The sequence below is a fragment of the Dromiciops gliroides genome, chromosome 1 (assembly GCF_019393635.1).
Source record: "Dromiciops gliroides isolate mDroGli1 chromosome 1, mDroGli1.pri, whole genome shotgun sequence".
Taxonomy (NCBI): domain Eukaryota; kingdom Metazoa; phylum Chordata; class Mammalia; order Microbiotheria; family Microbiotheriidae; genus Dromiciops; species Dromiciops gliroides.
This window is the reverse complement of record NC_057861.1, coordinates 489025442-489049886: the sequence shown is the minus strand read 5'-3', so window position 1 is coordinate 489049886 and position 24445 is coordinate 489025442. Positions and strand designations below refer to the sequence as shown.

Below are 24445 nucleotides of genomic sequence, written 5' to 3'. Positions count from 1 at the left end.
ATTAGAAAGATTTTGGCCTAACTATCCACACAAGAAGAATGCCTGTTGTCTTCAATGACCACCAAATGAAGGTCTTCTTTCAGAGGTCTAATGATGAAACATGTTTTTCAACAGAGAGGTTCAGAAAGGAAGCATACATTTTTACAAATGGCTGGATTGATTTGTTTTGCTTAACTGTAGTTATAAGGAAAGGCTCTACTGTTGGGCAGAACAGTTGTTGGAAAGTAATAGTGATGTGAAAAATAGTGAAGTAAAACTACTCCCCTCCTGCTACTCTATGATCTAGTGACACCAGCTCTCTTGCTGTTCCTCCCCTAAGACATCCCATCTCCCAACTCTGCACAATTTCACTTGGCTATCCCCTCCTACCTTGAACTCTCTTCTTCCTCATCTCTATCCATCACTTCTTTAAAGTGAGTCAGTTGGGGTTAAGTGACTTGCCCAGAGTCACACAACAGCTAGTAAGTATTGTCTGAGGCTGGATTTGAACTCAGGTACTGCTGAATCCAGGGCCAGTGCTCTATCCACTGCGTCACCTAGCTGCCCCTACCCATCACTTCTTTAAAGTCTCATTAAAAGTCACACCTCCTGTAACAAGCTGTTTCCATGCTTTCTTTTTTTTTTTTTTAAGTGAGGCAATTGGGGTTAAGTGACTTGCCCAGGGTCACACAGCTAATAAGTGTCAAGTGTTTGAGGCCGGATTTGAACTCAGGTCCTCCTGAATCCAGGGCCAGTGCTCTATCCACTGCGCCACCTAGCTGCCCCAAAATACTGCCTTTTTCTTTTTTTTAAGTTCCATGCTTTCTTAATCTCAGTGTCTTACTTCTATTTATCATCTCCAATTTATCCTGTTTGTACATAGTTGGTTATATGTGGCCTCCTCCATTAGACTATGAGATCTTTAAGAACAAGGACTTTTCTACTGCCTTTCTTTGTATCCCCAGTGCTTAGCACAGGGCCTGACACATAGTAGACACTTAGTAAATGCATGTTGGATCAACTAGAAAGGTTTTATTAGTAATATATGTGTGTATATATACCTATATATATATATATATATGTGTGTGTGTGTGTGTGTGTGTGTGTATGTATGTGTGTACACACACACATATGTACTCAAGTACCTTAGGAAAGGGATAAAGATACCAAGCTCTTGGGGAATCCAGGGTGTGAAACTTAAATTATTTGATGAAAACCTTTTAAATTTGTTATTCTTACGAGTAGTGACTTTTCTTTGTCATAGATATTAACATTTGCTGACCACTAAATCATCATATAAAAAACAATATGATCGCTTCTTTCTGCCACCCAAAAGAAGGTCTGATACTCACCAAGGATACTGTTTGCCAAACTGGAGGTGCAGAGCTTGCAGTATTTTATCTTGAGTATCAGCATCCCGAACATGAAGAACATTTTCACCTACATAAACAAAGTGACTATATTACAATAATAGAAATGAGACAAAATGAATAATAAAGTAACCACTTTTATACAGTGGTATTAATGAACGTTAAAGACTCAAAGGGACTTAAATTAAAAACTACATATTTTTAAAAGAACTCGCAGAATAAGACTGCTAAAAATAAAATTATAAAGAGAATAAGTTGGGACAGCTAGGTGGCACAGTAGATAGAGCACTGGCCCTGGAGTCAGGAGGACCTGAGTTCAAATCCAGCCTCAGACACTTAACACTTACTAGCTGTGTGACCCTGGGCAAGTCACTTAACCCCAATTGCCTCACCAAAAAAGAGAGAGAGAGAGAGAGAGAGAGAGAGAGAGAGAGAGAGAATAAGTTGATTTATTACCAAAGAGAAATCAACCTTTTTTTTTCTTCATAGGTCAAATAAGTCTGTAGCTGCCTTTTTTTAATGCTTTTTTCATGCTTTTTCACCCATTCACCAAATCATTCATTTGTATATTATTAGAAAATTACTGTCTACAGTAAATCCTTATTAAAATGCATATCACTACTAGGTCTATGTCCCAAAGAGATCATAAAAAAAGGCAAAAGGACCCACATTTACAAAAATATTTATAGCTGCTCTTTCTGTGGTAGCAAAGAATTGTAAATTATGGGGATGCTCATCAATTGGGGAATAGCTGAACAAGTTTTGGTATATGAATGTAATGGAATGCTATTGTGCTGTAAGAAATGATAAGCAGATGGATTTCAGAAAAACCTGGAAAGACTGACATGAATTGATGCTGAGTGAAATGAGCAGAACCAAGAGAACATTGTATACAGTATCAATAACACTGTGATTATCAACTGTGATAGACTTAACTCTTCTCTGCAATGCAATGATCCAAGACAATGCCAAAAGACTCATGGTGGAAAATGCTCTTCACATTCAGAAAAAGAACTATGGAGTCTGAATGCAGATTGAAGCATACTATTTTCACTTCTATTGTTAATTATTAATTGTTCTTATTTATTCTTTCTTGTGTTTTTGTCCTTTTGTTCTGATTCTTCTCATACAACATGACTAATGTGGAAATATGTTTAACATGATTGTAATGTATAACCTATATCAAATTGCTTGCTGTCCTCGGAAAGGGGGAGGGAAGACAGGGTGGAAGAAAAATCTGGAACAAAAAAATCTTTACATGTAATTGGAAAGATAATTAAAATAAATACAATTTTTAAAAATATCAGCCTTTCATTAGCTAAAGTATTTGTATGACTTTTTGGGGGGTCCCAATATACCAGTTATTTAATGGGAAGAAAAAAATGGTGATTTGGAAATCTCATCTTTATAAACAACAGATATGTTAAAGGAAAAATTCCTGGTGTTTGTTTTTTAATGACTCATATACTAGTGTCACTTAAAAAACTCCAACATACTTATTACCTCCTTTCAGCATATTATTATTTGAGTCATCTTTTACTTTTTACAGTTCAGTTCTATTTTAATTTCAGTTTCAGCTATTTAATCAATACACATGTCAAAAAGCTTTGTCTGCCCCACCAAAAAAAAAAATCTTTGTCTGATTCTGGATTTTTCATCAAGAAAGAATTAAAGTTTCAAACCCAACTAACAAACAGCTTTCACAATGGAAATGCACAGTTTAAAAAGATAAACACTTTTGCCAAAGAGGTACAGTTTCCTTTGCAGCTTCTAATAGTTATGGGCAATCAATTATATTGCATGATTTTCTGAAATACGGCATTCAGGCCTTTTGTTTCTTTGTAGTTTTCAGGCAGAATGACGACAATTCTCAGACAGTAGCCTGTCCTCTAAATTAATGGCCTCAAATTTTTTAAAATTGTGCATCCATAATAGTAAAAAAAAAAAAGTGCTTCCCCCATATTTGTTTATATATGTAACAAGTATATTATATATGTGTATATACTATTGTATTAATTAGTAATGGCATGAAATTAACAAAATAGAAGTTTAAAAGGGAGAAAATATGACAACAATATTTTAAATGCTTTCAAAAAACTTTTTGTTCTTATTAGGATATTATTATTATTAAGAATCATATTTTAATAAGACAACAGGATTGATCATACTTCAATATTTTTTAAATCTTGGTTTATTACTTTGTATGCAGCAAGCTGAAGGGCTAGTTCTAGATTCAGTCTATTGGATAGCTTGTTTTAAGAGTTATCATATTGAAAAAAGGAGATTTTACAAAGACATGTAGATCCAAAAGAGAAAAATTAATTTGGGACTATGTTTACTAGATGCTGATATTCATTTTTTCAATCTCAACTACCAATTATGCAAAGGTTTTTGTTGAAATTCAGTTAGTAAATTTTTATCTTCTTTGATTTCTGGAAATGTGTTTTTTTTGTTTTGTTTTGTTTTGTTTTGTTTTTTTTAGTGAGGCAATTGGGGTTAAGTGACTTGCCTAGGGTCACACAGCTAGTAAGTGTTAAGTGTCTGAGGCCGGATTTGAACTCAGGTACTCCTGACTCCAGGGCCGGTGCTCTATCCACTGTGCCATCTAGCTGCCCCTGGAAATGTTTTTAAAATGGGGGGGGGGCGCGAGACAATGAGGGTTAAGTGACTTGACCAAGGTCACACAGCTAGTAAGTGTCAAGTGTCCGAGTTCGGATTTGAACTCAGGTCCTCCTGAATCTGGGGCCGGTGCTTTATCCACTGTACCACCTAGATGCCCCTTAAAAAATATTTTTATAACTATTTCAGTATACTGGGTTCCTTTGTGATTCTTTGTATTTTATTTTACATATTTAAAAACATTATTTTGAGGCATCTACGTTTTACCAAACTGCCAAAGGAGTCCATAACATACTCAGAAATGTTCGGAACCTGGGTATTTGAGAGACTTTTGAGGCCCTTTGATCCAACCACCTCATTTTTAAAAAAAGAAACACAAATTTTATTTTCATATGCACATTCAACAAATACTCAAACACACTTCCCTTACAATGTACACTCCCCCAAACAGTTAAGCTGTTGATAGAAAAATGGGTGGGGTAAGAGGAGTATCTTCTAATTTTGATAGTTACTAATATGACTTTTATTTGACCAGAGTTTTGATGGCTCCCAATGTTATATCTACAATTTTTCTCATTCTGCCTAAACTACTCTTCTTGGAGAGTCTACTGACTGCTTCACTCAGATTTTCTACCATGAGTTCAATGCTACCAAAGCTAATATTCATGTGCTTGAATTCTTCCTCCACTGAGCTTATTCTGTCTTCTGGAGCTTCCTTTTTCTCTTACACTAAATCTAAATCCTCCCGAGTGGAGCATGTCCATTCTTTCTTATAACAGTACTTTAGTTGTGTTCTTGTTCTATTCTTTTAGAGATTTCTCCTCACACCCCACAGTATTTACTCATCAGATGAAGGCCTCTTTTTTTGTTTACATATTTGATTTTTTAGGTTTCTTTTAAGGTTTTGCCCATGTGAGGGCAACTAGGTGGCGCAATGGATAAAGCACTAGCCCTGTATTCAGGAGGACCTGAGTTCAAATCCAACCTCAGACACTTGACATTTACTAGCTGTGTTACCCCGGGAAAGTTACTTAACCCTCATTGCCCCACCAAAAAAAAAAAAAAAGGTTTTGCCTATGAAATTTTATTTTCCTTTCTTCTTTTTCATTGATTGTTCTTTGACTTGGCACATCTATTAGTTGTACTGAGGTGGTCCAGGGGAGTTGGACTTTACCATGATCACTCACTCTTATCATCTTGCTCAAAGTACTTACAACAACTTTGCCCAGGGAAAGAAGTCTCTACATAAAACAAGTTACTATATATGTAGGTATATAGAGATACAGATCTATATGTATGATAATTTACATTTTATGTATGTGGTGTTACTGAGACTTTGGTTAATATCTGTGAACTGGGTGTAAAAGTTACTAAATTTATTAAGAATCCTATCTCGTTTTATTATAAAATTCAGAAATGAGATTGATAATTATGGGTAATCTTTTCCTGTGGGAAATGAAGGACTGTAATTCAGACTTTTGTATTTAATTTCATTAAATTCTGTTGGCAGTAAAAATTATAATAGGCTGAAATCTCACTTTTAAAAATGACAACACACAAACATGAAAATAACTTATGAACTTATTAATAGCCAAATACCAGTCATAGACTTTAAGAAAATTCTTTACCTTCACCATGTTATACTCTTAAATGGAGAAATAATTGATCAACAATTAAAATTACTTCTGCATATATGAGGCATTAGACAGTACAACACTAAAAAGTAGTCGGGTGGCCAAAATTCAGACTATAAAAAGCTTAAAAGTATCTTTATGGGGGGCAGCTAGGTAGAACAGTGGATAAAGCACCAGCCCTGGAGTCAGGAGGACCGGAGTTCAAATCTGGCCTCAGACACTTGACACTTACTAGCTGTGTGACCCTGGGCAAGTCACTTAACCCTCATTGCCCTACGAAAAAAAAAATTATCTTTATGGAGACCTGAAATGATAATAGGGAAAGTAGAGCTGGACAGTGGAGTGGGGTAGGGTTGGCTAAAGAGGAGAGAACTAGCCTATATTCCTGAAGAGAACGAGAAGTAATGTTGGGTCCTTAATGCTGTGGTAGGGAAAATAGGTTCCTAGATTATACTGAATTCTTTAAAGCTTGATTTGGAAACATTATGATAAAAGTTTAGTTATACTACTCTAATGAGATCCTTATGAAAGGGCAAAGTTACTGAAGACAGAGATAGGAGAAGAGAAGGGTACGAATATCTCATTTTAGTTTACTTAAGAATATCTGTGTAAAACTGATTTTGTAAATAAGTTAAAACAGAGACACTTACCTGTTTCTCTTCCAATCTGTCGTGTTCCTAGGTTGATTACAGGAGTACCAAATGCTCCCACTTCTCGTACCCCACAACTGCTATTGCCAATCATACATCCAGCATGAGCTACAAGTTGTATGAATTGGTCAAATGGTACATGTTTAACTGCTCGGAAATTGGGGTGATGTTCAACACCCTTCTTCCTCATCACTCGAACCATCTCTTTGCTCCCTATGAAAAATAAAGTTTCTATTAAAAAACGAAATATTCATTTGTTTGTGAGCTATTTTCATTTGCAAATGATTTTCACTTAATCCAGACTCATCATGTGAAAGTTACATTTCTGTAAATAATAAATTATTGATCCTTTCAAGAAAATCAATGCCTTAATAATATTTTTGTCCAACTGACTAATCTAGATCATCTAAGAGTTTAAATGAAAGGAACCTTGGTTTTTAAAACAGAAAACATAGTAAATATTCTTTTCTAATAACACCATATAAGTCTGTAGATTAACTAAAAAATAATGAGAAAGCATGTATTTAATAGCTTCTGGTCCATAAGTTTAGGGTTCATTCTCTGAGGGGATTCTTAATTTAATTCCCTAAGAAGATGGAAAAAGAGCTTCTTTGTTTATGGTGTACCTCTATGTTTAAATATTTAATTCAAGAAAGTAAGTACCTCTAGGTCTTTGTATCATAGTACTGTATCATAGAATTTCAGAGCTAAAAACAACAGCAGAAATCACTTTGGTTTAACCCCCTTATTTTTACAAATTAACTGATGACAAGAACATAAACCTCATAATATTGCATTCTTTCCAGTACTCACCAATTTTTCCTTATTTTGAGAAGTATTCATACATTTATTAGAAAATTATGTCATATTTTTAAAGTAATTATAATTTTTTTCCTTTTGGTACTAAACATATTACTAATGTACAATGTTCTAAACATTGGGATAGCTACCTCCCAGGGAAGAAATATTTAATGCAGCTTGGCAACTGTTGTGCAATTTATATTATTGAAGCGTTTCCCACTACACTGAGAAGTTAAGTGACTTGTCTAGGACACAAAGCCAATACAAGTCAGAAATTCAAGTCAAACCCAGATCTTCCTGACTGCAAGGTCAAGCTATTTATTTAGTAGTAGTACTCGCTAAATTCAGTCTTGGGGTAAACAATTGTCCAATGAAAACCTCTGCAATTCAGTATGTCAGTTTAAAATATCAATTAACAAAACATCATTTAATAGCCAATGTAAGAGTATGCCTCTCCCTGAAAGCAAAGCACAACTATATCTTTAAAAGTTTACATAAATAGGGGCATCTAGGTGGCGCAGTGGATAGAGCACCGGCCCTGGAGTCAGGAGGACCTGAGTTCAGATAGGCCTCAGACACTTAATACTTACTAGCTGTGTGACCCTGGGCAAGTCACTTAACCCCAATTGCCTCACTTAAAAAAAAAAGAAAAAGAAAAAAGAAGTTTACATAAATAACAAAAAGAAAATAGTTAAGGTACTTTTAAAAAATATTAGTAATCTGAATACCTGTCTCAATCTAAATCCAACGTGTAGAGGTCTCTCATTTTGTTTTTTTTAAACATCAGACAATCTATTTTTAAGTTCTCTTTAACAATGACTAATGCAGGGGGTGGGGGGGGGCTAGGTGGCGCAGTGGATAGAGCACTGGCCCTGGAGCCAGGAGGACCTGAGTTCAAATCCAGCCTCAGACGCTTGACACTTACTAGCTGTGTGACCCTGGGCAAGTCACTTAACACTCATTGCCCCGCCAAAAAAAAGAGAGAGATTATGAGAAAGAAAACATATAGAATAAGCAAGAAGATGGAATTTGGCTACAATATTGCATTTTGAAATAAAATTACCTAAGGGGCAGCTAGATGACACAGTAGATAGAGCACTGGCTCTGGAGTCAGGAGGACCTGAGTTCAAATCCGACCACAGACACTTAACACTAGCTGTGTAACCCTGGGCAAGTCACTTAACCCCAACTGCCTCACCAAAAATAATAACAATAATTTTTTAAAAAATTAAATTACCTGCATCAATATTTGGAAATAGAATTAGCGTCCTTTTGTTAAATGATATAAGTGCATCCAAAGTTAATTCAAACATTTTTATAGAATGTTTAATGTCAGTAGTCACAGGATGCTGTAGTGCTACTATGTAATCTTTTGGTTTTACATCATCACCTGTGTAGAGAGAATCAAATTACATTGTTTTATTAGTTAAAGGGTTAGATAAAAAAGTTTCTAAAGCAAAAATCAGAATATTTATGCCTTAGAAGTCTAGACTGACCATTATTTTCACTCTGACACTTCACAAGCAGTAACAAAGTACTTAAATCAAAAAAATTAAAATTTAATTGGAAATAACTGATAAAAATTCAATCACAGCTAAACTGGAAATTAAATAGCTTAACATTTTTTAAAAGTTCTTTGTCCTAGAGTAACAAAATATAAGTTTAAAAAAGATGTGTTGTATATTTATTATGCTTTCAAATGCCACAAATCTTATTATACTTGAGTACACTTAACATAACCTCGATAAACATTAACATTACGATAATACATTAGCTTTGGAAAAGTTGAGAAAGCAATCATTAAAAATATCAAGCAAATCTTTAATATACTAGAGTTTTATCTGATAGTATGAGAGTTCTTTTGATAGTAAGACAACTAATAGTAACATAAAATTCAAAGTATGATGGGATTTTTTTGGATTAAGGAAATTTATCGTTTGAAATGCCAGAAATAACTCATTATTCTCTCTGTTTCCCTTCTAACAAATTCTTCCTGAAATGAGCAATATTATACCCCAAGGACAATAAGGCTTTAGAGTCATTTCTTAAAATATTATATCATTATAGAAACCCACTTGGAATAACATGGAATTTGTATAGAATAATTTTGTATTATATTGGTAAACACCAAAAGTGAACTATAAATGTTACAGAATAAAATATATTATTGAATAAATCAGTAATTCATTACAAATATTGTCAGTTTCGAAAGGACAATTAGAAGTAGTTAACTTCATTAAATAATGAGACTTAAGCTCATTGTGAGTGGCTATTGTTTCATTCTTTGTACTGCCATCCTCATAGTGTCTAGCAGAGTGTCTGGTATATAGCAGGTACTTAATAAATACTTTGTGCTTAAAAATAATCAACATCATGTACATTACATTTAGCTGAAGATCATATACTGACTTTAGACTGGTACTCTATTAGTTTCCAAAGTCGAAAAGTCAGGACAAACATATGATATAAGAATTTATTACATAAAAGATCAAAAGACTCCAAATGAATTTGAAATCAGGAACCAAGTGAAAAGTAATTCAAAGGTCCAAAGTATAATACCTTCTTTGGTTGAGATTGTCAACATGCAATTAAAACCAGGTTTATCACAAGAGAAATGAACATGCATGTGGAAACCAAAAGGTTCCTGATTTTACAGAAGTTTACAGTTTTACGTTGTTTGTCCTTCGTTCTCGAAGAGAACCATGATATCAGGAAGTGATGTCATGACTTGCAGTGAATTGGATTTCAGTGAGGTAGGGCTGTGCAAAGTCATCAGCTTCACTCTCTCCCCCAGAAATATCTGGGTCCAGTGGCAAGATATACATCAGGATGACTGGAGATGACCCCAGATGCAGTGGGAAACCTTGGCTTTTTAAGGTGTCACAGGTCTCATTAATAAATAAATAAATGGAGAAAGAGAGAAAGAAAAAAAGAGGGGGAAGAAAAGGGAGGGAGGGAGGAAGGAAGGAAGGAAACATAAGTGCAAACAGAAAATCTTCTGCCTTCAAGAAGATTACATACTGATGGAAGAAGAGATCCTGCTGCTGTCTCATCTTGGAGAGGCCTATCAGCCCCAAGTACTATGGCTAAATCTATTCCCTTAGAAAATGCAGTGACAGCAAAGGCAAGAATTCTATGGTCATGAGTGGTAACAACTTGTACATCAACCAGTACAGCCATTTTGTCTACCAGTAGGTATACAAATGATTGAGCGGCTGGGTAGCTCAGTAGATAGAGTGACAGATATAGAGAGTCAGGAAGACCAGAGTTCAAATCCAGTGTCATATGCTTACTAGTTGAGTGACCTTGGGCAAGTTAATCAACCCTATTTGCTTCAGTTTCTCCATCTCTAAAATTAGATGGAGAAAGAAATGGCAAACCACTCTAGTATCTCTGCCAAGAAAACCCAAGAAAACTGTTTTATAACAGCAGGACAAAGGGAGGAGGGGATACCAGGAAGGGGCATGACATGGGAGGGGAAATGGTACAGCAAAGGTGAAAAAAAGGATCAGACCACTCCCCAGGGGAGGAGCAAGGTGATGGCAAAAGCTGCATTCTTTCCCATTGGGAAATGCTAGACTATGAAGACAGGAGGGGTCAGCTTATGTACGACAGACCCTAGCTATACAAGCATTATCCTAGCCTGCACGGACTGGCTGGGGCCTGTCTTGCCTCCCAAGGACACACAGGGAGTGCAGTTTGGGGAGCAATGACAAATTATGTCAGCTCAGGGGGAGCTTCAAAATTAACACATCCAGGACTTCCTGCATGCTCTGGGTCCAGTATTTCTGGAAAATATGGCAACCTAAGTAGACAAATTCAGGATACCCCTTAAAGTTAAGAGCAATCAATTTCATATCAATGAAATAAAAACAATAATCTACTTGGAATCATTAGATAGGATGAAACTATTTAAATGGATACTGGAAAACTATGAAAAGGATAAAGAAGTATCTTAACTATAATGAAAATGGAAGCATAACGTCTGCTATAATCTGATGAACAAGGATGATCAAAATGGCCTATGAAAAATAGAGAAAAAAACATTTCAAGAATCTGAAATTTATGATTCTGTCTCCAGCACCATGCAAAAGCAAAAAGCTCCCCTGAGCTATACTTACCTATCCCTGGGGTTAGTTATCTTATAAAATGGGAAGGCCCAATTCCTTCAGATGCTATTGTGGTATGAACAGAAATATTTCTTTTCTTTAGCATAACCTTTTCTTTGATCCCACACACCCAATGATCTTCTGATAGTTAATTTCACTTCTTGATTAGATCTACCTATTGGGAAAGGGATGTGCTGAACAGATGACCATTGCTGATTATCTTCCCTAAATATATTGCAGTACGTTAGTAAATTAGCATTCTGCTTTGTAAGTTATAAAATGTAGTTTTTAAGTTAACTGCATAATAAAAACCACATTAGGTTTATTTCAAAGTTTTCCAAAATTTGAAACTAACTCAAATTTATATTCCTCATGTCAAGTTACTTTTCAAAGTAAAAAATAAATATCTAAAAAATCTTGGGAATCATGGCAAGGACTATGAGAGGAATGTTTTTTGTGAGTTTAATTAACTAAAGTTAGGGCCCTTGATAATATGGTAAATTGTGTTACCATGCAAGACTTGTACTGGAACCAAGAAACCAACCCCAAAGCAAAAACCTACCTCTATAACTTTTACAGATATAAACAAGGTTCAGCCACTAAAGAGATTCATACATACCCAACATTTTCTAATAAGAAAAAAACAACCATTTTATTGATATTTAGTATAATACTTACCTAACCACATCCGAATAATGCTCATGTAGTCTTTATTCTTGGCTGAAAGGAGTTTATCATATGAGGGGCAGCCTGCCAAAAGGATGCGATCATGGTCTTCACACATAGATATCAGATGTTGTTCTGCATTTCTGGTGCAGCATACGTGATAATGAGCCAGTTTGGTTATAGCATGTCTAATAGAGTCATCTATGGTCCCACTTACTTCTCCACCTTCAATATGAAGAATACGAATATTCATCAAGGCAGCAGATGTGGCCACAGCCAGTGCATCAAATCTATCACCGTGAACAATCATTATGTCAGGTTTCAGACGATTAAGAACATCTGGTAGCTTTACTAATGCAAGACCTACTGACTCCACCATGGCTGCTTCATCTTCACCCCTAACTATGGTGTGTAGCCTTGTATTAATGTCAAAATCATCTTGTTCAATCATACGATATGTGTTTCTAGGCAGGAAAAAAGAGAGAATCCATTAGAACATTTATTTCAATCAAAACTATAATACATGAGAAAAGCAATATAGTAACAATCTCAGAGAGGGATAAACACTTATTAAGCAAGTACAATCTTTGATAATCTAGATTCAAACCAGGGAATCAAGAAACTGGATTCCCAAGTCCTACTTGTCTGTAAAAATGCAAACTAAGGGGGCAGCTAGGTGGCGTAGTGGATAGAGTACCAGCCCTGGAGTCAGGAGTACCTGAGTTCAAATCTGGCCTCAGACACTTAACACTTACTGGCTTAACCCCAATTACCTCACTAAAAAAAAAAAAATTAATTAAAAATAAAAATGCAAACTAACACAATTCCCAAGCAACAGAGAAATATTTCATTGGAAAAGATACCATTTTAATGAAAATTCTGATTTTAAGAAAGGAAAGTGACTATTTGGCCCACAATTTCAATTCTGTCCCATAGTCTCTGTTAGTAGCAGAAATGTTGTCAATTTTCCACGCTTTTTCTTTTTGGTGAGGCAATTGGGGTTAAGTGACTTGCCCAAGGTCACACAGCTAGTAAGTGTCAAGTGACTGAGGTCGGATTTGAACTCAGGTCCTCCTGACTCCAGGGCCAGTGCTCTATCCACTTTGCCACCTAGCTGCCCCCAATTTTCTATTTAATAACCAAACCAATTTAATAATTTTTCAGTCTTCCATTATTGAGGCAGATGACTAAGAAAAAGGCTTAGATTTATCTTTCTGGATGACTCTTTTCTGCCAAATTTTCTCTCTATCCTATCTCAGAGGTGGGTAGGAATCTGCTCAGATTTCTCTTACTGTCACTTACTTTGTCTTTATGCCACCTCATTTCAAAGCTGATTTTTTGCCCTGAGCAATCAGAACTTATTTTACAAGAAAAAATTTAACCACTCTCAAATTTCTTCTTGATTTCCAGAATATTTTCTTATATTAAAATGTCAATCTTCACATGTATAACTTATATTGAATTGCCTGAGTTCTCAATGAGGGGTGGGGAGGGAGGGAGGAAGAGAATTTGGAACACAAAGTTTTAAAAAACTGAGGTTAAAATTTGTTTTTAAATGTAAATTGGTAAATTTTTAAAAAACTAAAATTAAAACTATATTAAAATGTCAATGTTTTCATATCTGGCCTCAAGCACTTGACAGTTACTACCTGTATGGCCCTGGGCAAGTCATTTAACCCTCACTGCCCCACCAAAACAAAACAAAATGTCAATGTTGTGCTTTCATTAAAATAATTTAAAACAAAATAAATCCTTTGAAAAAGAATAAATTATTATCATAATCTTTTATCTTACTAAAATGATGGCAGTTTAAAGTCTTTGGAAACTAAGTAATACTAGTTTAATCCACTAGAGAGCATTAAATGATACATACATGTTATTCAAAGACCATCTAATTTCAAGTACATTTGTCAAAGGACACATGCACATTTCTATCTTTTCAAAGATTTTTCCCAAACTCCTTTCTCCTTTTGTATTTTTTTCAAATCCAGGCCAAAATATGAACCACATTTAATTAATAATTAATTAATCTAATTAATAAATGTTAATAATATTGTATTTTATTTTACCTAATATATGACTTGGATTTTTAAAAAAAACTATTTGCCATATATTTGCATTCACAATATTAAGTTAATATTATCCCCTGTATTCAAAATACTTCTTACAATACAACCATCATAAGGGTATTAGTATTATTAATAAATGTAACAGTGCTTAAAATTTACTTAATCTCTAGGCCTCAGCTTCTTTTAAGTGACTTGCCCAGGGTCACATAGCTAGTAAGTGTCAAGTGTCTGAGGTCAATTTCGAACTCAGATCCTCCTGAATCCAGGGCCAGTGGTCCTCTATTCACTACACCACCAAGCTGCCCCCACCTCAGCTTCTTTATCTGTAAAATGAGGGGCTTGGTGGGGCAGCTAGATGGCACAGTGAATACAGCACCGGCCCTGGAGTCAGGAGGACCTGAGTTCAAATCTGTCCTCAGACACTTGACACTTACTAGCTGTGTGACCCTGGGCAAGTCACTTAACCCCAATTGCCTCACTAAAAAAAAAAAAAAAATGAGGGGCTTGGACTAGCTGACCTCAGAGGTCCCTTTCAGTTCTATGCATTTGTCATACAGCATTAAGTTAACATTGTACCCTGTATTCAAAACTGAATACTTAATTTTGACAATCCAGTTATAAGAGAATGTGTCAATAAGTGTAACATAAAACTATGTTATGTTAAAATGAACTTCCCTCTAACTCCATAAAATAACATAAGATATAGTTTCTACCTTACCCATAGTCATCTATTAGGTGAGATCCAAGTACTACCACATCAAGTTCGAAAAATTGAGGCTCTGCCTTAATGCCAAACATGATAGGGGCAAGTTTTGAGTAATCAGCACGGTTGCAAGTGGCAACACAAACTCGGAGTTTTCGGTTGTTTCCATTCTTCTCCATGATTTTTTTTCGTTTTGAGAGAGTCTCAAAATAGAGTTCCTAAATTTGTAGAAAATAATTGTTAACATTTTCTTTTATATGTACCAATTTGGTCATTATTTCAATAGAAATATGCTTATCATGAACTTTACAAACCTAACAAAACTTAACTACAGCCTAAAATACTTACTGCTTTGTGGTTTCACATTTAGATTATGGTGACAAACTATAAACTATAAATGAGTCAGTATAATTCACTATTCAAAAAATATTTAACTTGTACTTCAGGGAACAGAGAAATTTAAATACTTAGGGCTGGTTTTTTTTAAGGGTTTTAATATGCCAAAGGATTATGTGATGGGACCCAAAGTGGGGGGTGGAGACTGAACATAGCATATACAGGTAACCATGGTACCAGTAATAGAAGGTATATAGGTACTTCACTTAACATCACCTAGACCTACGTAATCACCCTTGCTTGTTGTTCATCAACCCCAAAAAGAATAATTAAAGACAACATTTACATAGCACTTTAAAGTTTGCAGAAAATGTTATACAAATGATCTCGTTTGATTCTCACAACCACCCTGTGAATCAGATAGTTAAGCATAATCATATTGCTAAAGCTATTCCAGTAGATAGTTCAAAGTAACTTCTTTCCAAATTTCAAAAATCTTCTACCCTGGAATTAACTCTCACCCCCATAAATATACATAAACACAATGCAGTAAGATGAAACACAACTAGCTAAGTGTTCTCTGATTCACGTGTGATCATATGTGCGTGCAATTACACAGTTTCCTAGAGCTCCTTCCCTGCATGTGACTACGTGTCTATTAATATTTAGTCTGAAAAGACGACTCAACAACGTTCCTCAGTAATCTTTTACATTAGTCAACAGTTTTTATTACATGAAATTCCCTCTCTATAGTGGTAACGCCTTGGAGATCAATCTTTTGGGAGGCAAAATGGTGTACAGAGTATGACAGACTTGAATTCTAGGACCATAGTTCAAATCCCATTTCTACAACTAACTGAAACAATGGGCGAGTAACCTGCTATCTCCGGGTACTGGTTTTCTCATCCACAAAAGGAAGGGCTGGAGTAGATGACCTCTAAGATATGTTCCAACTCTAGATCTGTGATTTTAAGATCCCCATTTAACAGATGAGGAAAATAAGGCTAAGATACGTTAGGTGACTTGCCTATCTATGGTCATTCAGCTAGTCAAGGTCAGAGGTAGGTTTCAAAACTAGCCCTTCCTCAGTCCAGGTCTATCATTCTATCTATTCCACCATACTGTCTCTTATCACATGGTCTTTCCCTTCATTTCTCTCTCTTTCTACTTTGCCTATTATTGGCTATTATTTTTCCCCAAAATAAAAGTTGGATTTGTATGATACCATCCCTCCAGTAAAGACTAACTCTGATATTTCATTAGGTTGTCTGGGAGTGGTGCTGATAAGCTCTTTTTTTTGTTTTGTTTTGTTTTTGAAAGGCAATTGCGGTTAAATGACTTGCTAGTAAGTATCAAGTGTTTGAGGTCGGATTTGAACTCAGGTCCTCCTGAATCCAGGGCTAGTGTTTTATCCACTGCGCCACCTAGCTGCCCCCTGACAAGCTCTTAAAGACAATGTCAGATAGAGGCAAGGCTGACCATACTGTAATGGATCAGGCTACCAACTATGTCTGTTACTCAAGCATCTCTCTAGCTAAGGTCAGGAAGTCTTAATATTAAAAGGCTTTCTAATAAGAAATTAATTTTTTATTACCGTATCGATTTACAAAGACATATAGTTACTAAGGCAAAGGGTAATGGTCTATGTTAGAGGCATAGAGCAAAGAAATTATAAATCTGATTTATGTGGTATTTTGAACTTTTTAAAGGAAATGTTATATAAAAATTCTACTTCTATTTCATTAGTTTTACATTGTTAAAATTGTTCCAAGTATAAAACAGATGTGACCTGAATAGAAGAGGTCACAATATTTTTAAAAAATAAATACTAGAAGAAAATAAAATCAGGTACTTCTTTATAACTATGGGTAGGGGAAGAATTCTTAATATAAAATGTAGATTATGAAAGATAAAATTTATGTTTTGACTATGATTTTGACTACAAAAAATTAAAAAGCTTTTTTTCAAATAAAATCAATGAAGTCAGAAAAGAAAAAGTGGAATGGGAGAAATATTTGCATTAAAATAGTCAATAACATGACAAAAAATCATCAATAACAGTCTGCTATCCAAAATATGCAAGGGACTGACAAACATACAATACCAAGAACCATTCTTCCATTTATTCCAAATCACTAAACAGTATTAGAAATTTAAAGGGGCAGCTAGGTGGCGTAGTGGATAAAGCACTGGCCCTAGATTCAGGAGGACCTGAGTTCAAATTTGACCTCGGACATAAGACAATTACTAGCTGTGTGACCCTGGGCAAATCACTTAACCCTCATTGCCCCACCAAAAAAAAAAAAAAGAAAAGAAAAGAAATTTAAATTAAAACAACTCTGAGATCTCACTTCAGGACACACTAAGGACCAAAGATGAAAAATAGATGGAAACACGCATAAACATATCATTAGTAGAGCTGTGAATTAGTCCAATCATTCCAGAAAGCAATTTGTAATTTATAAGAAAGTGACTAAAATTGTCATATTCTTTGATCTAGAAATCTCAGAGCTAGTCAAATACTCCAAGTACATTAAAGAAAAGAAAGAAATATATCATCTACCCTAGAATATTTATAGCAGCACTTTTTATGATAGCAAAGAACTAGAAATAAATAATTAACCATTGAGGAATAGTCAAATTGTGGACACAGATACAATGACATATTACTATTCTATAAATAATTATTAATATAAAGCATACAAAGAAAACCCCTGTATGATCTGATGCAAAGTAAGCAAAAGCAAGAAAACAGTGTACACCATAACTACACAAACAAATAACCACACAAAACTGAGTGCTAACTTCAGTTAGACACTGAAGAAAAGATGAGGATACGTCCCTTCCTCCTTCTTTGCAGAGGTGGGCACAAGGGGTAGTCATTGTGTACACTGGAATGATGCCTATCCTGTCACTTGGTTGATGTGTTGGCTAGTTTTGCTCAAGTGGTTCTTCCCCCTTCTCTTTTTTATTCTTTGTTACAAGGGCTAACTCTGGGTAGGGGAATGTCAGGGGATATATGTGGAAACAAAGCTAAAGTAAAAACAAAGATCTTAATACACTTTAAAAAATGGCAACATGGGGCAGCTAGATGGCACAGTAGATAGAGCACTGGCCCTGGAGTCAGGAGTACCTGAGTTCAAATCCAGTCTCAGACACTTAACACTTACTAGCTGTGTGACCCTGGGCAAGTCACTTAACCCCAATTGCCTCACCAAAACAAAAACAAAACAAAAAATGGCAACGGTCAATTTGGAATGTCTCTGGGAACTGCTAGAAAAAAAACACAACAAAAACACTATGGTTTATGAATGTAATGGAATATTACTATGCAGTAAAAACAGACGTGATAAATTCAGAGGAACACAAGAAGATCATATGATTAGATGGATAGTGAAATAAAAGTAACCACAGAACAACATACATGATGACTATAAAGATGCAAATAAAGTGATCACTAAAAAGAAGCTGAATTCTACTTAGATAATGGAAAAACCAACAAAAGTCCCACAGAAGAAATAATGAAACAATAGAACAAAGAGGCCAAGGAGGACAGTACACTTAAAATATTAGACACTGTCTCTGTACGGGATATTTTCTTAATTGTTTTTCTTTGTCACAAAGGAGGGTTCGATGGAAGGGGATAGGAAATTATCGTAATATACAGAAAAAAGAGATCAACAAAATATATTATTTATTTATTTAATTTATTTTGGTGGAGCAATGAGGGTTAAGTGACTTGCCCAAGGTCACACAGCTAGCAAGTGTTAAGTGTCTGAGGTCAGATTTGAACTCAGGTCCTCCTGAATCCAGAGCTGGTGTTTTATCCACTGTGCCACCTAGCTGCCCCCATATGCACTTTCTTGCATCTGTGGTGCAAGACACGGTGTCCTTCCTAACCCTTGAACCCAGAACCCTTTCTAGAACCAGAGATATGGACAAAAGGAGAAGAGAGACTGCTTCTACTTTTTCTCCTTTCTCTCTGGGACTCCCAAGGGCGGATGCAGGAACCCCTGACAGAAATGGTAAGAAGAGTCTTTAATACCTCTTTTGCTGTGTGTTTTTTCCTCCTAAGAATAGATGAGGGATGAGGGGAAAAAAAAGAATAGATGAACAATTCATCACTGAACATTCCTGGCCTTGATGGCAATTATGTAAGTTCAAGACATCAGAAACTCATAGGTCCTTCAGTCAGACCTAAAGGCAAAATCTGTAGCATGAGCTAGGCTGACTACTTACAAAATGAGGAGCCCAAGCCCTGCCCTAGCTGACCAGAAATCCTTGCAGTTGCTTGAGCCATGGCTGTTCCTTACATTATCAATGTAGTAGACCAGGCAGGGGCAGTGGAGGCCCAGAACAGGAACACAGCATTTGCCCGGGAAGAACTGATTTCTATTACTCTGGGGTGGGGAGGGGCGAGGGTTTGAGTAGTACATAAGCAGAGTGCTAGGTATCAGCAGCTCCCATCAGTACATCTAGCACAGCTGCAACAGAGGAAGCACTAGTATGGATATCAGTATGGGTCGGCCCATCTTATCCCTTTGCTTACTGTAATCTGGAACTGATAAGGTCCCTGGGAATTCCTATCAAGATGGTACCCAGGAATCAACAACCCCTCAAGAAGGATTTGGAGGACCAAGGGTAGAGCTGTTTGGAGGTAGGACAGGAGGAACAAGAAACAGTCTACCCATTTACTGCAGAATGAGAGTCCCTCAGCAGAGGCCTCTAAAGAAGAAAATATTTGTCATCCCCTCTCCTATCCACGGTGCTCCCAGGGAAGTCCTAGCTGATGGGCCAGGGAACATGAAGTACTGTGTAAGCAGCAATGTGGAGGGGCCTTATCAGTTCCTGATTAGAGTAAGTTAAGGGCTACACTGGGCCTGCCTGTTCTGTTATTCACAGGAACCCAAATCCTCTGTTGCCCACTCTGCTTGTGCCCAGGAAACTGCTTGCTGCCACTGGGTCTAACCACTGATATAATTTCCTGTTCACCTAAATGTAAAAACCAGCCCATGAAGAGTCAGGAGCTCTTCCCCCTGGCTTGTCACATGCTTCTGACAATCAAACCAGCATGGTTAACGCAGAAGTGGGGAAGCAGCATCTAACTGAATCAATGCTATATTCTTGCTGAATAACTTTCCTGTGCTGTAGTTAATAAACTTCCTTTTATTGACTGTTTGATGGCCTAATTCTCATTTCATTCCAATCCTGTACCTGAGTCACCAAAGTAACCTAAATCAAGTCTGGTCTACAACATCTGCCAACCTTAATTACATGACGATATTACTGTACCTAAATTTACCTTAAAATTCCCCTATTTATTAAGTCATCTTCCATTTTTTGCAACGACCCATAATGCTTCTATAAACATCTTTGATAAATTGTTTTAAATAAAATTTTCAGGATATAGCTCTAACAATAGAATCAAGGGGTATGGTTGTTTGGAGTTTGGTTTTTTGTTTGGGGGTTGGGGTTTTTTTTTTGGTTTGGGGGTTGTTGTTTTTTTGTAATTTTCAGTACATATTGTCAGATTGCTCTAAAAAAAAATTATACAGATTCGCAATTTTACCACCAATGGATGTAGCTATGTACCCAATTCCCTGAAACCCTGCCAGCACTCAGTTTCCTTGCTTTTAATCAACATGGGGAATTTGATAGGTATAATGTGGTACTTCAAAGTTTTCAATTTGTATCTTTTTGATTTTTCAAATAATTATTAATACTGTTTTCTCTTTTGAAAATTGTTTATATGCTTTGATTCTGTTTGTGTGTGTGTAAATATATATGCATATGTGTGTATATGCATACAAACACACATAATTAAATTTCTCATTTGGTTGCACTCCTTTGGGTCTTCTCCAACTGATTTCTCCACCATGCTACAGGAAGCTCATCACTGGGATAACCTCATCATCCTACACGATTTTCATCAGTTGTTGCTCGTCACTACTTTCTGCCTCTCTCATTGGAAAGTGGGTCCATAAACTCCAAACCATTTAGGGAGAGAGCTCAGCTCAGAGATCTTGTTTCTCACCTGGATGCACTCCTTTGGGACTTCTCTGACTTCTCCACTATGCCAACAAGTCAGGTACTTTCTCTTCCCTTCCTCCCACACCCCCTTTGCAGCTTCATTTTATATTCTGTCTTCCACATTAGATTGTTTTTTTTTTTTTTTAGTGAGGCAATTGGGGTTAAGTGACTTGTCTAGGGTCACACAACTAGTAAGTGTTAAGTGTCTGAGGCCGGATTTGAACTCAGGTACTCCTGAATCCAGGGCCGGTGCTCTATCCACTGCGCCATCTAGCTGCCCCTTTTGTTTTTTTTTTTTTTTTCCACATTAGATTGTAAACTCCTACAGGGCAGGGGCTGTCATTCTCTTTTAGTATTTGTATCTGGGTGCTTAGCACAGTGCCCAGCACAGACAAGGCACTTAATAAATGTTAACTGTCTACTATTATTTTTCTTTTAATTATATTTTTGTACAGAAATTTATCTTAACGTCATTTAACAAGTCTAGTTTTTCTTTAATTATTACTCCTATTTATTAAATACAAAAAAAATTACCTCCCTTACACATGTGAAATAGTGTGTTATGGGGGATTTTTGCTAGTTTAAAAAAAATTGTCTCTCATCCAGCTCAAATTCACTGGGGCATATATATGGTGGGATACATTCTCTGTGAAACTGCTAAGCAATTTTCCCAGTTACATTTATTAAAATAATGGCTTCTTTTTCCAATGAGTTTATCAAACACTAACCTCTGGCATATATTTAGTTGAATGTCATATATTCCACAAGTCTATATGACTTTTTTTTTGGCCCAGTTAACAGAGTTGATGATAATTGCTTTGTGATGTATTCTAATGTAAATGTTTGTCAGATATTCAAAGAATTATCATGGTCTTACATATAACATCAGTGTACAAATACATATTTTACTATGGAAACCTCTATCATGAAGAACTAGAAATAAAATTAATGAAACTCATTTCTTGTTTTGGAAGAAATATGAACTTCTCTGGAATTTATTATAGTCTTAGAGACATGCTAAGAGGTTACACGGCTTGCTTATGGTCTCCTCTCTGCTGGCCCAATATGAATTCTGTGTTCTTTTTGAAATAATAGTAATCCAAGAATTGATTAAGGTGACAAGTATGACTTTTGGTCTCTATCTCTGTTATAATATGAACCAAAAAATGGACATTAATTTCAAAGGGTAGATTTCAATTAGATAAGAAGAGAAATGGTCAATTCATTCACCTATTCTTTCAACACAAAATCAGTCCCATTACAAAGCATTGTGTTAGCCTCTGGTCCCTTCCCCCAGAGTTTATAGTTAGTAAGAGATACAAGATATACATACAATTCACTATGACGCAAAATTTATCAACAGGAGTAGAACAAAGTTCTATAGGCATTCAGATAAAGTAAAAATCAACTTTATTATGTTGTTACCAACAACACTAGAACATTATATAATGGTTGTAAAATCCTGCCAGTCTAACTAAGCTTGAGCAATGAGGGAGGTTAAGAAATTTTCTTCCCTGGATATATTTATCTTAGAGATAATATTCTAGAGAAAGTACAGTCTCTCTGAAAAGAGAATGATACACTAGGTAAAGAATTATACTTAACCTTAAGCTCCCCGGTTACTTGGACCATAGGATTAATAAGTATTATAAAAGGCTCTTAGAAATCATCTAGCAGAGTTCTTTCATTTTACAGATAAATAAATTCAAACCCAAAGGAATAAAATTTTATTTCCTCAAAGGTCTCATAGCTTTGCTTTTTACCACGAGGATCAAGGGTGGACAAAGCAAGTCACTGTTACCATCCATTTATGCCAGTGGCTAGAGGTAGCCCCTATCAACATATGGTAAGATTAAAGGTGCCACCATTTACTCTGATCGTACAACCCTACACCATTAACTCTGCCAACAAAGTCAGTCCCATTACAAATGTGGAACAAATAAAGAACTTCTCATTCAACAACTGAACTTTTTTCTACCTATACACTAGGCAGCACAGTGGATAAAATGCCGAACTTGGGAGTCAGAAAGACCGAGTCAGACACTTTCTAGCAGCGTGACCCTGGAGCAAGTCATTTGACAGCTCTCGGCCTCAGTTTCCTCGTATGTAAAATAAGGACAATAAAAGCATCTCACAGTGTTGCTACGGCAAATGAGAACAAATGAACAAATGAGATAAGATATTAAGGTTTGCTTTCGCAAACTTTAAAGAGCTACATAATTGCTAGTTACTTATTATTACACACTTTCTCTGCCAGAGGATCACAAAACAGGGAGTGAAGGCATCAATTTGAACGATTAACACTTCACTCAAAGTCCTTGATGAGGGGAAGAAACACCACCTTTTCACTTTTCCCTAAGCCATAGATCATGTGGCTATGAACCACCTCCCTAGGATGTTACCTAATCAGAGGCTAACCAGATGTTCCAAAAAGTCTGCTTTGTTCAACATCTTCATTATTTCCTTTTCTACCTGGCACTTTTCGCCTCGCAGGCCAGGAGGAAATGACTACCTTCTGTTTGAAGCAGCTGCGTGGTTAACACCCCAGGCCTAGACTGTGCTTTTCCTGATACTCCGCCCCAGAGATGGGCAGGTGCAGAAGCACGGAGCCAGGGGCTGGCGGACACGGCGGCAGTAGGTGGGCGGGCGAGCAGGAGACCGTTAACTGCACCCCTTTCCCTCTTGCCCTCTCTGCCTGGCCGGAAGGAGCCAAGGCTAGCCGGGGGCCGCGCCGAGGCCGACGCCAGCCAGGGGGACAAAGCGAGGGGATGCTGCCTCCCCCTTAGTCCGCCCCGCTCCTGATGCCCGCCCGGGGGGCTCTCACCTAAGCAGTGGTCCTGCTCTCTTCCTCTTTTCCCACGGCAGCTTCCCGTTTCGCTGGGCCTGTGAGGAGGCGGGGGTTAAACTGCCAGCCCCTGGCGACCGAGACAAAGAAAGACAACCAGACGGCAACGGAGGCGGGTCGGGCGGCCACTCGGACGGGCCTGACAGCTCCGGCAGACGCTCTCCTCTTTACTAGAGAGGAGAGGAGAATCCCACGCAGGCGCTGACGTCAGCGCAGCAGGGGGGCCGAGGGTGTAGGGAGGGGCGGGCCGAAAGGGGGGAGGGAGTTGGAGGGCCATCTTGAACACTGTTATTGGTGATTTCTCCAGTCGGGCACCTCCTTTCCCCACCCCTTCCCAACGGTTTCTCGGCAAAGGGGTGGCCTTGAGCTTTGTCTTCGTGTTTCTCGCCCAGTCGAGTGTTTCCAGCTCGGGGAGTTGGTCCGTGGCCGTAGGCTCACCCTCCTTCTCCCCAACCCCACCAAAGTATTGTCCAGGACCGGGTTTAAGGACTGGAGATTATCCTCCGCCGAGCCAAGCCTTCGTATTTCTATTAGGCTGGAATCAATGACCATGTTTTACAATTTATGTTACAATTGCGTTTGCTAACTTCAAATAGTGCGGCACAGAGAGGTGTTCCTCGTACTAATCAGAATC

General features: G+C 37.0%; 1 protein-coding gene across 1 annotated transcript in view; it reads right to left on the bottom strand.

The window, feature by feature from the left end:
• GNE (glucosamine (UDP-N-acetyl)-2-epimerase/N-acetylmannosamine kinase) overlaps positions 1-23999 on the bottom strand; it is a 53751-nt gene extending 29752 nt beyond the window's left edge. The window contains exons 1-6 of the mRNA XM_043964880.1: positions 23791-23999; positions 14616-14818; positions 11841-12292; positions 8291-8443; positions 6253-6465; positions 1332-1419 (exon numbers count right to left, since the gene is read on the bottom strand). Coding sequence (XP_043820815.1) covers positions 1332-1419; positions 6253-6465; positions 8291-8443; positions 11841-12292; positions 14616-14779 — 1070 coding nt within the window. The 5' untranslated portion in view covers positions 14780-14818; positions 23791-23999. The remainder of the gene's footprint in view (positions 1-1331; positions 1420-6252; positions 6466-8290; positions 8444-11840; positions 12293-14615; positions 14819-23790) is intronic.
• Positions 24000-24445: the final 446 nt, after the last annotated feature.